Source organism: Poeciliopsis prolifica, unplaced genomic scaffold (genome assembly GCF_027474105.1).
Source record: "Poeciliopsis prolifica strain line A6 unplaced genomic scaffold, Auburn_PproV2 SCAFFOLD010, whole genome shotgun sequence".
Classification (NCBI taxonomy): domain Eukaryota; kingdom Metazoa; phylum Chordata; class Actinopteri; order Cyprinodontiformes; family Poeciliidae; genus Poeciliopsis; species Poeciliopsis prolifica.
In genome coordinates this window covers 8,774,896-8,789,735 of record NW_026562385.1, presented here as the reverse complement: position 1 = coordinate 8,789,735, position 14,840 = coordinate 8,774,896, and the positions used below count along the sequence as shown (strand labels likewise).

General features: G+C 44.5%; 1 protein-coding gene across 1 annotated transcript; it reads left to right on the top strand.

The window, feature by feature from the left end:
- Window positions 1-618: 618 nt before the first annotated feature.
- cbx6b (chromobox homolog 6b) lies at window positions 619-13,093 on the top strand. Its single transcript, XM_055035834.1, has 5 exons — window positions 619-1,671; window positions 5,538-5,790; window positions 6,079-6,320; window positions 8,096-8,275; window positions 9,509-13,093. Exons 1-5 carry the CDS (start codon window positions 955-957, stop codon window positions 9,737-9,739), a joined length of 1,623 nt encoding a protein of 540 aa, XP_054891809.1. The 5' UTR covers window positions 619-954; the 3' UTR covers window positions 9,740-13,093.
- Window positions 13,094-14,840: the final 1,747 nt, after the last annotated feature.

Sequence of the window (14,840 nt, the reverse complement as noted above, 5' to 3'; positions counted from 1 at the left end):
TGGTTGAAGTGAATCAATAAGTGAAGATGAGAATAAATGAGCTAAGACCTTAAGAAGATATCTAAAAATAAATCAAAGTGTAGGTTTGATCTAGAACCAACATTAAAAAGCAAATAATCTAGGAGAAATAAACACAAGAAATAGAGCAAACTAAATGGAAAGCAAGACTTTTCAGCAACAGAAAGTAATCAACAATGGCAAAAATGATCACAATGTTAACAGAAAGAAGCCTGAAACCCAGATATGACATGACTTACTGTCTTATTGTGTTTTGCTTGTGTCTAATTTCACTTTCCACTCATGCATTTTTCCGTACGGCCTATTAAAATCCCGGTTGAATAAATTGGAGTTGGTGACACGTTGCATGGTTTCCGGTTTGGTTTTAAAGTCTCAAACACAGAGGATAAATTCTCTTTTACACACAAACAGGCTGAGAAATGAGTAAAGTGTGGAATTGAACATTTTGATTACTCCACAGCTGAACACTGACACGGTTTGCGCCTGTTGTCAGAGCGTGTGTTCCGTCAGAGGGAGTCCTGCTGCGCTTCTCCTCCATCTCTCGCCCCCCTCGCTCGGTCTCAGTATTAATAGGCTGCATCCTGCCGGAACCAGCCGACATGCGCGTTGCAGGAGGAGAGGAAGCGTTTGGCGCGGCGTCCCAGCGAAAAGCGATGTTGAGTGTCGCCTCCGTGATCACTTAACTGCGCCGCCAAACTCGTGTTTCCGCTCGCCTGTTTTTGTCGAGAGGCGTCAGGAGCCGTTCTCCCCTCTCTCGGTTCGGGTTCTGATTAATTATTCAACTCTTTCGCCGCATTTGGAGCTGTTGCTTTCCCCACAGAGAAAGAGTGTTTTTGTTTTTGTTTCTTTTGACGTCTCGGGGTTTTTCTGGAAATTGATTGGCCCCCCCACCCCGCCGCCACCCTGAAGTTCATCGTTGTGATCTTGGCCGCCGGGATGGTGGCCTTCATCGGAGCGGTAATCTGCATCATCGCGGCCGTCCACACCGGCTCCTCCAAGGCGGCCGCGGCGCAGCGGCAGCCCGCGGCCGACAACCACTCGCTGTATCCGGACGCGGTGGCGCAGACTCCCGCCGCCGCGCGGGGCTCCGTGGCCCGGCCCGGTTCCTTGGGAGCTCTCCACGGTTCTGAAACGCCCGAATCCGAAGCGCCCACGTTCAACGTCGGGCTCGGCGGGGCGGACAGGGTCAGCGGGCTCACGGGACACGATCCCGCGGTGAGTCGGCTCGTCTGCACCCCGCTCCCCGCCGGAGGGTGCAACCCCAGGAACTTTCAGCAGCAAGCGGACGACCCGTCGCTGTACGCCGGGGAGGACTGGGGCTACCTCCGGACCACGGCGGAAGAGCTCCGGCAGACGGTTCTGCAGCAGAAGGACCAGATCTTGACCGACCAGAGGACCATCGTTGAGCTGTCGGGGAAGCTGACCGAGTGCGAGAAGGGGCTCGGGGGAAGGAGCGGCAGCCCGGACAGACGCGGGAACGCCGCCTCGCTGAGAGGCGGACAGGGAGCCGAGGGGGAGACCCACTTGGAGCGGATGATGGTGCGGGACAGCCCGGATTCTGCGCCCGACGGGGTCCATCTGCTCACGGTGGGAACTGTGGCTGAGCTCGAACAGGCGATCACCCAACTCACAGACCGCATAGACAGACTGGAGGTAAAAAATCACCAATGAACCAATGAGTGAAATCAGTTCTACTACTCTGAAGACAGATGTAATTTAGGATCGCACAGCTTTAATCAAAGTCAGTCTAATCTGTGAAAAGGCATAGAGGAAGCCCTGTGTGTCAGATTCAGCCTATTATTTACTGTAATTATTCTAAAAACTGGACATCCACTTTTATTATGCTGTTTCAGGGAAGCCAGACCTCATCTAAACTGATTATTGAGAACCAAGATGAGCGCAAATGTGGATTAGCTCATTTGATTAACCCTAACAACTTTATACATAAAAGCAAATATATTCTATAAAGGCCCATGACTTTATAAACACAGGTTCACTTTGTGTAGATTAACAATCTCTTTTCAACAAAATGTTACTCATTGGGGACTTCTTGGGGGCTAGTCCGGTATTTCTTGTTTTGTCGAAAACCCAGACTGAAAGGGGAAAAGAAAAGCCAGGAAATCATGAAGAAACTGGCAGAGGAACCCAGCTGAAAACCCGTAACCTAGGTGGGAAACTGTTTCACATAATCTTACATGGAATTCATATCAGTTCAGTAAGACGACACAAAACATTTAGTAAATAAACCAAGACGTTTTAATGTGTCAAATTCAATATCTTGGTCAGCCAGTCCTTATCTACATTTGACCCAGATAAATATATTCAAATTGGTTTAGTTTGTGCATCCTGTTCAAAATCAGCCCAGCCCAAATCTTTGAAGGTCTGGCTCGGTTCGTGTAGCATTTGATCGGCTCAAGCTAAATTTCCACCTCACTTCGACACAAGTAGATGTCTTAAATCCAGACATCTGTTCAGTTTTCAACCTATTTTGGATTTTGCTCCAAGTGGATTTCTTAATTTGTTGTACAGTGGTAAACGCAGGCAGTGAACAACTTACTGAGTCATTTATAAAATCAAATGTCTTCAGTCTTTGATAAAAAATAGATGATTTGACACCAGAAGGGATTTATGAGCTACTTCCAAAGCCCAATCATCACAGATTAGTAATAATCATGTTATTAAGAATGTCACTCAGTGATAATGGATATTTTAATAGGATTTTTTTTTTTAAATTTTGATAAAGGTTGCCATTTTCCTCATGGTAACATAGGAGGATAAAATGTGAGTTCGAAAGACAAATGTGGAGGCAGGAGGAGAGAGCAGGAAAAAGGAGCGAAAATATAGCAGAGCAACATGAAACAAGCTCTGACTGGACCAGGATAAAGTGATTTATAGCTTCATTTCGGGCAAAAGAAATGCAATGCATAATTCATGGCGTGCCCATATTTGTTAGGAGTGACAGAGTGGACTTGCGGCCCGGCGTTGTAATGCGCCTCCTGCTATTTTATGTAGGACGTGACTGTGTGGGTCATTTCCTTTGCGCCGTCTGTTTCTCCACGCAGATGTGCAATATCCCAGTTCTGACACTTTTCAGGGAATGAGGAACCCTTTCGCTCTGCAGCCTCTTGTGTTTCATCAGTGGTTTTCACAGGTTTTCTCCCTAATCAACACGTTTTCCCTCTTCTGCCGATTTGTACACAGGAGCTACTTGACCTGGTTGAGTAGGACGAAGAGATGTTTTCTACCGGCTCAGATTAAACTGGTCCGGTCTTTTTTCTTTTCTACATATTTTCCCCATTATGCACCAACAACTCTCAATGCCTTTTAGCGCACATGCAGCATTTTGGCCTAACAATAAGATCGGAGCTACATTTAAACCACCCAAAACTGGACTTGCACATTTTTTAGCCATTTTCACTAAGCACCAATATTTGCATAAAATGTAAACATCTTAAAAGTCAAATGCAGCGCAAAGTTTCATGCCTTCTGCATCTGTTTCCAAATAGAGAAGCAGCTCCATTACTGGGGGGTAAGTCATAAAATGAAAGGAGTTTTATTGCATTTGGTATTGTTAGAAAAGAGAATTTAAACTTTCCCATCGAAAGTGTTTACGTCCAGAAATGCTAACGCCCTCTGGTAAACATGCTTAGAGAAATCAATCTAAATGTAGTCTTTCACTGCGGCGCTGCTGTGAGCAGCTCACAGAGCGATGCTCAGTTCATCTACCAGCAGCCTGTCGGTTCAGTTCATCTGAACCGACAGGCTGGACAAGGAGACGATTGATCAAAACAGCTGAGAGACACAAGGAGACTTTAGGAAAGCAGAACAGATCCGAAGCTCAGGTGGTGGAGAACATGACTCTTCTCAAACCCAACCTTCACAGGAAGAAAACCGCTCCTGAAAAATGACTTAATGCAGCTTTCCGAATGTCACATAGGGGACAGAGCAACCAGCTGCTCTGGTCTGATGAGGCCAAATGTGTTTTTTCCTCTTTTTTTTTTGGCCTGCATTCAAACAATCGCGGGGCTCCGTCGTTTTCTGTAAGAGTAAACATGAAATTTCAGAAATGTAAAGTGGAAGTTTGGTGGTGCTAAATACAGGTTTCCAGTAGAAGAAAAATCTGCTGCACGAGACGTCAGACGGGAGGTTCAGCTTTCAGCGAGAGAGTGACACTGAAGACACAATGGAGCGGATTAAATCATAGCACATTCATGCATTAAAACATAAATGCAATCGAAAAACTGTGATAATAGTGACGAATGATAAAAAAAAAAGTCTTGCGCTATTCATTTTTCCATTTGTAAATACAATGTTCGCAGTCGCTAGTGACCTCCAAAACCTGTAATCGACCTCTAAAACGGCCAATACTTACAAAAAAAGATAAAAGTCCAGTTTGATAACCAAACACCAAATATTGGTTAGCATGCATTAAGAAGCGAAGTGTAAAATGTCTTAGCAACACCATGGTAGCTAATATCTATGCTAATATCTACTTGTCTCCACTCTTCAGGGTGCAGCCAGTTAGCATCAGGAAAGATGGTGATCCTGCACCTACAAGCCAGTTAGTGTGTCAAGTAGCTCTATGCTTAGATTTTTTTTATCTTACAAAGTTTCATTTTAAAAAATCAAAAAATTGTTGTATGATAAAAAACACACTTCAAGTCGGTGAGTCTGTGAATAGCTGGGGGTCCACTCTCTGTCATGCTGAATAAAAATATACAGATGCGATTTTAAGATGCTTATTTGTTAAAAGAAAGAAAAACATGAATTTCTCTTTATCTTACAATAGTGTGTCGCGGAAAATCCAAACAAACACGTTGAAGTTTGTGGCTGCAGTGTAGCAAAATGCAAAGGTTTTGAAGGGCATAAATATTTTATTTAGGCGCAGCACTGACACACCTGCGCACTGAGCTCAGTCTGCTGAAAAGAAGATCTATATTTTCTCGCTAGCCGCTGAGATTTGATCTAAAACGTAAGGTTTGGTTCTGCGGCGTGCGAAATCAAATCTGTAAAACCCAAAAGCTCTACCTCTGCAGCATTTCTCAGAGAAGCTGAGCTGCGGTCAGCTCCTGGATGCGGCATGAACGGTTAAAACACCACGGACATTTTAGAGCAACATTTGCAGAAAGGCACGGTGGCGACCTCCCCCTCCTATCAATCTGTTCAGCGTGAAGCTGGATGCCAGTTCCTGCTGCTGCACATTTTCTTTTTAGCAGTGTTTGGGACTGGGAAGCCTCCAACCTGCAGTCTTGCTTTCAAAGCTGCCTTTTTTTCCTTTTCAGCAGATCTCCAATACATAGTGCAGTATTGGAAAACGGGGGTAAATCTACCACTTCTTTGTCTTTAGGTTTTCATTTAGAGAAAAACAGAATCCTAGGTGTAGCAGCCAGTTAACAATGCATCAAGCCTCGCCAAATGCAGCGGCATTACATAAACTCCTCTTGAATAAATCCTTTGGTGCTTGCAGAGACGGCAAAGCCCCCAAATTCTGATCCAGTTTCTACCTCCCTCCTCCGCAGACAGACATCGGTCCCTTTTCTCACAACCGCACGGACAGCAAGTCCTCGGACGCGTCGGAGGAGGGCGGCCCAGAGAGGTCAGCCTCTCCGGGCCGCGGCGCCGGTCCGGAGAGGCCCTGGGGGCTGGAGGACCTGGAAGAGGAGCTGGAGAGGAAGGTGGAGCTGCTGGAGAAGGAGAGGAAAGCCCTGAGGAGGCCTGAGGCAGAAACAAGAAGGAAAGAGCAGGACATCAGCAAACTAGCAGACAGAGAAGGTGATGCAGAAGGGAGAGAGAGAGAGAGAGAGAGAGAGAGACAGAGAGGGAAGCAAACTGTGCGCATATTCAATCGCTCTATTTGGAGACGGTAACAGAGGGAGCAGCATGACTGATTTATTCATTTCTGATGAGAGCCAGGTTCCCTTCTTCTGATTTATGACACCGAAGCTGCGGAAATATAATTAGTGCAAAATAAATATCCCATAATTATCCTGCAACGTCTCAATAAAATACATGGAGAATAATTTACCCGCATGTCACTTTCTTCATGCCGCATTTCCAAAGGCGTCGCAGGGCTTTCGTTCCCGGAGGGCTTCAGGTTGTCCTTCCCGGCTCGGACCAACTACATGTTCGCCCTGATGAGACACGCCGTCCCCAAGCTGCGGGCCTTCACCGCCTGCCTGTGGCTGCGGCCCGCCGCGCCGGGGATGGGGACGCCCCTGTCTTACGCTGTCGCAGAGCAACCGAACGAGTTGGTGCTCCTGCAAGACCGGAGCGCTCCGGCTGAGCTGCTCATCAACGACAAGGTACGGAGTCCGGACATTTAACTGAGGCCGGCATCGGCTGGAGTGACGACCTCCAGGAAAAATGTCGCGGTTTGATGTTATTAGGAGATTTTGAAACCTAAAAAATATATGTTTGTTTTTTTTCTACGTTCGTTCCGATTGTTGTTGAGAGGACACGAATGCAGCAGGCGGAGGCGCCGAGGAGAATTTTGTGGTTTTGATGAAAAAATGAACAGAGGTTCACAATGAATCATGGGAGGACAGGGAGCCAGGGGAGAACAAAAAAACATCAGGAGCAAACAAAGGCACAAGAAGCCTGGCGGAGAACGGGATCTAATGGGAGGAAGAGGCAAAGAGTGACAGGAGAAGAAGAAGTGTTTGAGTACAGGGAGAGTGAATGGGGAACAATTCACACCTGATTGCAGGTGTGAATTGAGAGAGAGAAAATGGCTGAGGGGCGAGGGAGAGTAAACAGCAGACAAGGAAGTAAATCTAACACTTAAGATTCACTTGGAAGTGCCTTGCTGTTGAAAATGTGCAATGGAAATAAAATTCCTTTACCTAAAGAACGAGCGGGCGACATAATTAAACTAGAGCTACAAAGAAACACAATAAAGCAGAATCACTGAGAAAGAGATGAACAGAAACGAGGTTGATCCGATCAAAGTAAGAGAAATACCGAACAATAATGAAACTGGAATCAATAAATCAAACCACAAAACGTCCCATGATCCCAACAAAACGGTGATGAAAAGTTTCAGAGAAAACTTACTGATTCAGAAAGTTTTGTCATTATGTCCTTTCCTATATGCAGGGTCATTATTTATTTATTTACATTTTTTTTTACTTCCAATTAAAATTTGTAAGAAAGAAGAAAAAAAAAGACCATAGGGGAGAAATTTGGGGAAAAAAAATGTCAAAAACACAAAAATCTTTAAGCTCTGTTGAGTTTAATTTAACATCAGGCTCTTTTTTTCCCCATTGATTCTCCTGAAAATGTATTATTTTAATGAGTTCTTTCAAATCTCCGTTACAACAAGAAAGTTTCTCCCCGCTCCCGGACATATTTCCCAGCTCTGGCAGCTCAACACGTCCACACCATCGATACAAATCCACCCCAACGCTGACCTTCCCATTGCAGCGGCAACGCTAAAAGAACGAGCTTTTGATTTCTCCTTTCGAGCCTGGTCAGACTCAAAGTGTCTGTTTTGATCTTTTAAAGTGCGCATCATGCTTGAGTCGCTTCCTCCTCTTTGCTCTGCTCGCTTTAAATCGAAGATGTAGCATCTTTTCATTCGTGATAACTCTATACAAGCGAACTTGTATAGAGTTTATTTCTGGGCCCTATTATGATTTGAAGTGTGTGTCAGCGATCTGTTAAGGTCGCGACCTCGTTCTAAATGTCCTAATGAAAATCGAGGAAGGCTGTCTGCTTTGGATTGGCGTTAAAGCAATAGGACAGCGAAGTCTTCTTCTGACACATTGTTCGTGTGATTTAATGGAATATAAAGCTCAGTCCTTGAAAGCATTGTTCGGAGATGCAGAGCAGTTCTGTGATATATGTAAATATTTTGTATTTTGTAGAAGTCATTATGGTAATCTATTCCTGCGGGGAATAGCTTGGAGAGGCAGCAGCAGAACAGATTTGGATGCGGAAATCTCCTCACACTGCTGCATCTTAGCATCTCATTTGCGTCCTGCTGCATCATTGTCACCTTTCCGTGCGCGGCTACGTAAAGGCTTGCGCAGGTTTTAAACGACGCTGCGCGGTCCTGACAACCCGTTGCCATGCCTAGGTGGCGAAGCTGCCTCTGAACCTCTCCGGAGGCAGCTGGCAGCACGTCTGCGTGAGCTGGACCCAGAAAGGTGGGGCATGGCAGGCCTACCAGGGAGGAAAGCTGAGGGGCGAGGGCCACGGACTGGCCCCGGGACACCACATCAGGCCCGGGGGAGAGCTGGTCCTCGGGCAGGAGCAGGTGAGTTACTCACATTTAAAGTCAGACTAAAAGACGAAATGGTTTAGTTGTTACTGGTTTCCAAGCTGCTAAGACGGCTAAAAATGACTTGGGCTGCGTTCACACTGCAGGTTGAAGTGACACAAATTCGATATTTTTGCTCTTTAGTTTCCGGTATCTGATCTTTTCATGACAGTCTGAACAACTCAAATGGGATTTGAACAAATACTCACTTGTGGTGCGTTCACACCAAACGCGAATTGAGCGTCAGGTGCTTCTGGTTTACATTCAAAGTCTATGTGGAGGTGCGTTTCAAGAGTCTAGCGCTGCGTGACTTGGAACATTTGGAGCTTTTTGAACGTTTGACATGTCAAGAGCATCCAACGGAAAACTACGGCTTGATCTGACGCATCAGACGCACCTCTGCATGGACCCTGAATGCAAACCACGGCTCGGCATAGCGCAAAATGTCAAGCGTCTGCATTCAAAGTGCGCACATATCAAACTTGAAGCGTCAGACGCATTTTGAACGCATTTGGTGTTAAACGCGTCATGAGATATGTGGTTTGAAATTCGATCTGATCTTTTCAAACAGGTCCGGGTCGCGTTCATCAAGCCTGAATGTGATCGATGCTCAAACAAAATGTCACCATTCTGCATCCTGCAACGCAGAAATGGGAAGAAAAACAACAACCCTGGCGGTGAACTTTAAAAACCGCAAGATACGCTGCAACACATAAGCTTCCATGTTTATTGCCTCAAATACTGAGCATGCTCACTAAGTATGGCGTCATTGCAGCGTCTACTGCGCATGCGGGACACGTATAGGTTGTTTGCGGTTCACACGAGAAATCGCACACACGTCGCATTTATGTGGAAATGTGAAGCAGACAAAACAGAACTGAGTTAACGCCTGCAGTGTGAACGCAGCCTCACTGCAGACGTGGGTTTCTGTTATTTCTAAAGCTAAAAGATGAACATTTACGGCTGATTTGCACTTGAGGTTCAGTTTGGACAAACATTGGGTGTTTGATATGTGAATTTTGTTCAGAAACTACAAACTGTAGGAAAATAACATTTAGAGGAAGATAATAATCCCCCGCTCTATTGAATAGCTGATTAAACTTCCACAGAGCTGAGGGGTTGCCCAAGGCAGAAAGACTGCAAAAAAAAAAAAAAAAAAAAAAAAAAAAAGAGTCATGTGTGCTGGAGATTAAGAGTGTGTCTCTTTTTAAGAGTCTAATTCCTCTCCAGGATTCCCTGGGTGGCAGTTTCGATTCGACCCAGGCCTTCGTCGGAGAGCTGTCCCAGGTGGGCCTGTGGGATCGGGTCCTGTTGTCCGCCCAGGTCGCTGGCCTGGCCCGGTGCAGCAGAGTGACTCAGGGCGCCGTGGTCCTCTGGAGCGAAAACAGAGTGCAAGTCTACGGCGGAGCCACCAAAGACCCCGGGGAGCCTTGCAGTAAACACAGCAAAAGCTCCCAGTGACCGGCGGAGAGAGGACCGCAGGAAAGATTCAAGTCACCAACCAACGCTGATTCAAGAATGTCCGAAAAACCGCAAATAGCAAGGCGACACAAGAGAGTCATAATCTTAGCAACTTTTCTGGAGTGTTTCTGGGGTTGCGCTGCAAGACCACACTTTATTTACACACACACGCAGCTGGAGTCGGAGTTACTGTGTACGAGAAAATGCTTAAGCTTGGGTTTGCTTAGTTTGAAGTCAGAACAGGAAGATGGTTTCAGATTCTCTTCAACCCTCCTGACAGTTTGATCAAGAAAATCAAATCTACACTTTACCTGCCTGCTGGCTTTTCTGCCCTCTTGTTTGCTCTACGCGTGTTCAAATTCAGGGGCCGCATTCTTCAAACTGGCGAGCCAGAATGTGACCCGAAACGCTCCCGGGCTTCTTTGTCCCCCGTTCACAATCTGAATCGTATTCATTAATTAGATTAACGAATTCAATGGGAGTCAGTGGAAGAGCGAAGGACTCAACGTCCTTCACATCCAGGAGGAAGAGGGACGAACGTCTGGGGGACGAGGACGGAGTCTTTGAATTTGGAGCGCTTTCGTCAAACGCGGCCTTCGGAGGATGCAGCCCCTGAATTTGGATTCGGATGTTCAATTATGCTGATTTTCACTTTGAATTCTCCCTGGAATTTCATTTTTACATGATGCAGAATTGTGACTTTTTTAATGGTAAATCTTTATAAAAGATTCAAAATATATTTTTAAAGCATCACAGTCAGAGCCAGAGAAGTGAGCTAATGTTGGTGAATTTTTAGGCTCATTGAAATGTGTGATTCAGTAGTTTTGCTGTTCCTGTGACTCATAAATGAGATTATGGAGGTAATCAGTAAAAGGTGAGAAATTTTACTACAGGAATGATAAACTATCGGAGCCATTTTCTCTCTTTTTAAATTATTTGCACAGGAAGAACTCCTACAAATTTAATTTAGGACAAAATCATTTGAATTATTTCATGAGTAATCTCTAGAAACTTCAGCAAACTGACATATACGTCTATCATTTGTGAGATTTCAGCCACAGACAGATGAAATGAACAACACTGACCTGTTAGTGACTTGGATAAAGGATTGCTTTTGTCCTCAAACACAGTGTGTTGGCAGCATAAAACAAACAACGGGTCAGCGTTTTCAGTTTGAACAACTGTGACAAACACCAAATTGTTGTGGCTGGACAAGCTGCAGCTGCAGCTCCTGCTCTGGGCTTCTGGTGGTTATCGAAAGGGAAAGGGGGAAAAAAAAAAACAGTGCTGAACCAGCATCTGGGTCAGAGATGACAAAGGCCGCATTGATGCACACTGAGCAGAAAACAGGCTCAGAGAGACAGAGTGAAGGTTTGGGCAATGATCCTGCTGGGAACCCGGCTCGGTTCTGCCATCGATGTCGATGTTGATTTGACACGAACCACGAGCTGAAGCGTTGTTGCAGACCAGGAACACATTAACAAAATTTCTCGATGGCTTTGGCCTCTTTAAGCAAAGGCGGTGCCACAAATTGATGTGTTTTCGGTTTGGTGTCAGTCGAGGTTTGGCGGAAACGAGCCTCTCAAAGCGCAGTGCCAAGGTTAACATCTTAACTTGTCTTCATGTTCTAATTTGCTAAATATATGTATGTTCATTTCATTTTTTTTCTGAATGATTGAAAATCCAGCGTCATCAATGTCTGCGGACTCAAATCGCCTCCTTGGAAGCACCGAATCCAACGAGTTCCGAGTTCTGGGCCGTCCGTGTGCTGAGAGCTCCGTGTGGGAAGCGAGAAGCTGAATTGGGGGCATCGGGAATCCCTCCGTTTGTGCAGCAGGCCTGAAGTGGTATTATTTAAAGGCTGCGACAGCTTTAGAGCTCGGGGTCAAGGTGAGGCGCTGGAAAAACGCTGGAGAAAGTGACGGGAATATTAAAGCAGCGGATGGCAGCCTGGATGATGAAAGCCAGAGGGAAGCGGGAGGATGAGAGGGACGATGGATCAGATGTGAATGATATTGCATTGTTTTTCTCTTCTGCATGATGTAATCTCGTACTGATAATGTCTTGCCACTGCCAGGCGTCGCGGACCAGGTCGTTGCATTTTACGTTCCTGCAGGATGGCTGTGTTTGTTTTTCTGAGACTGACTTTTAGTATCTGATGCATTTATTATGGACTCGACCGACTTCTGAGAACTGCTAACCTAAACTCTTCTCCCCCCCCATTATTAAATATGTGGTGTTATGTTATATCAGACATGTTGATGCAATGTTCAAAGTTGTAAAATGTGAATGTTTTTAAATGTCCTCCATGCATTAGGAGCTGCTTTTCCATTGACCGTATCATTTTGCAAATTAACACTTTTATGATGAAAAGTCTTTTGAATATCGAATTCAGCGTATTTTGCAAAAACGCAATGGAAAATCTTTTCCCCCCCAGCGTCACACGAGTCATGTGACCAATAACCAAACGTTATGGTTCAAAGTGGAGAAGACAGGAAGTGATGGGAGGATAACGACGTGGCATGTTTTTTTTTTCTTCTATTTTTTTAGCGCGATCAGACCCGATCACGTGTTTCTGAATTAAGGAAAACCTAGTAATTGAGAAATTTGCATTTAATTTGGTTATTGTTGTTTTTGGATGGGGGGGACGCTGACAAAACGTAACGGAAACGCAGCTCCTGGTGAATAAATCCGAAATCTTTTCACCATTTGAAAAGAAGACATTCCATGCATGAGTCAGAATGCCTTGCCAAACTCTTCTTTCCCTTCATGCTGAACTAACTCCTACAAACAAATTGTTCATTTCAAAGAACTTTCTTAAAAAAAAAAGAAAAAGCTGATTTTGTTTTATTACTGACGGTGGAAAGTGCCTGTCAGGGGTGTTTGTACCCATGTACCGTCGCCATCTTTAACACCCTGAAGATGTTTTGAGCCAATTAAGCGTCGTTAAGGTCCCAGGTGACACTGCGAGATGAAAGCAGTTTGATCAAAGTTTTACAGCCTCATAAACACAGTACTTGAAGCGTCTGCACGGTGCCACCGAACTAACACTAGAACAAGTCCAAACCGTCTCGTTGTGCCTCCGTTCGTCTTTGATATTGGTGTCTGCTCAGCTCATGCCAGAACCTTTTAGGGCTTGTTTTTTTCCCCTTCTTTTCTTTTTATTGTATTGCCATTGTGTTTATGATATATGAAACTGAAAGATACTTTTGTTGCCATTATGCTCTACGATCCACGTCGATCGCACAAACGCCGTTGACGTCCACGTCCTGTATGGTGTCGTATTGTTCTGAACACGTGCCGTGTACAAAACTCTGAATCTTGATTAAAGTTGTGATATTTTGGAGAAAGGAATGTGGTCATTTGGTTTCATCTAAAGCCCCAACTTATGTGAACGAAGCCTGCTGGGTTCGGTAGTGTGCCAAGGAAACGGTGAGAATCATGGAGTGGGAGGGAAACAAAAAAAAAAAAAAAAAACAGGGCAACAGATAACATCTGAAGATTCTTGCAGTGAAGAAAAAGAAAAAAAGAACCATTTATCTGATTCTAAAAGAACTCAAAGAGAGTCAAAGAGAGCGAAGCCTCAGACTGTGACAGCTCTTCTTTTATTCAGCGATCGCACTCAAAACAGACCAGCAGCAGCAACAGTATCTCTCTCACACACACATGGCTCTTGCCAGACTCAATAAAATGTTAATCTGCATCAAAAAGAAACAAAACAAAAGGAAAGAAAAGATAAGAAAAGTCTTCATTACAATCAAGGGCATAAATTATTATCTCATTATTGAGGTGGGACCATAAACAGAAAAATTTCTAAAGACCAATTTTGCGGGGGGGTTTGGAAAAGTTACAGTGAAATGTAACGTAAAATGTAGTTTAAAAAGTTTTTAAATCACATTCAAGCTGCAGGACCAAAAATGACTAGTGATGCACTTCAAACTTGTTTTTCTAAGTAAGCAACCTGTTGAGAAATAAGATTCAAATGCTGCTTCGATATGAGTTTTGTTTAGTCTGACTGATGTAATCTCTGCTACACCTTTACAAAAGTGTAATGTTCTAAATAAAAGAAACTTTAATGAGTAAGTACTTTTATTAAAATTCCTCATTTTTACTTATTTATTTCATCGCCAGAGATAGACAGACACAATGACGCCCCGGGCGGTGAGCCGACCCTCATCAAAATCAGCTCTAGTTTAATGTGTTTGTCATCCATTCTGCCTATTTTAAAAAAAAAAATCTTTATTTAAATTGCCTTTTGCAGCTACAACTAACTGCTTTGTTTTGAGTTACAACTTCGATGTGTCTTCCTGCCAAATTCATGAGAAAAGTGGGAGGAAACAAACGATCACTCAAGCAATTTCCACCTCTGAACAGTTCACTGTTTTTGCTTTAACTTAGCAAACGAGCGCACCAAACGTGGGAGTGTTTGACATTTTCTCGCTATTACATAACTTTAATGGCACATTGCAGCACTGCAGCAATGTCTTAACCTTTGACCTCCCCCTTCACCAGCTTCTGTTAAACCTTCCTGAGCGGCAAGACTGACCACCATCTTTCGGGTTCAGCCCCGTGCCGTCCACATCCCCCTGCAGATTACCAGTTGTTGTCTAATCCTGCGTTGGAGTGGAGGGATTGCGGTCCAATCTAATCCAGCAAATCGTTTTTTTTGTTTTTGTGCTTACTGACACCACTGCAACTCATTTCACGCAAACATCAAACATGCCCACTGGTCTGTCGGCGCTCATCTTCGATGAAGAGTGCATCAGCTTCCCTGGGAGTAATTTAAAGGGCGAGCCGGCTCTTACAGCCAAGAGTACAAAAGCCTCTGGGTTTTCAAAGCTTAGGCATCCAACTGAAACGGCTTCTTTTTTTTTTCTCTTCTCTACAAATCAATCCGCAGATTTAACAAGTGACTAAAAAAAACATCTGCCTCTGCTGGGATTAGACATCAAGTACAGAAACACTCATTTGCAGCCCTGAGGAATCCTGACAGAGCGATAAAAATGAAATCAAACAGCGCGGTCCGTCACCCAAGGCCCAAAGTACATGTAAACAACTTATCTCTAAAAACCGAAGAGAAAATTGACAAAAGATTTTAGTG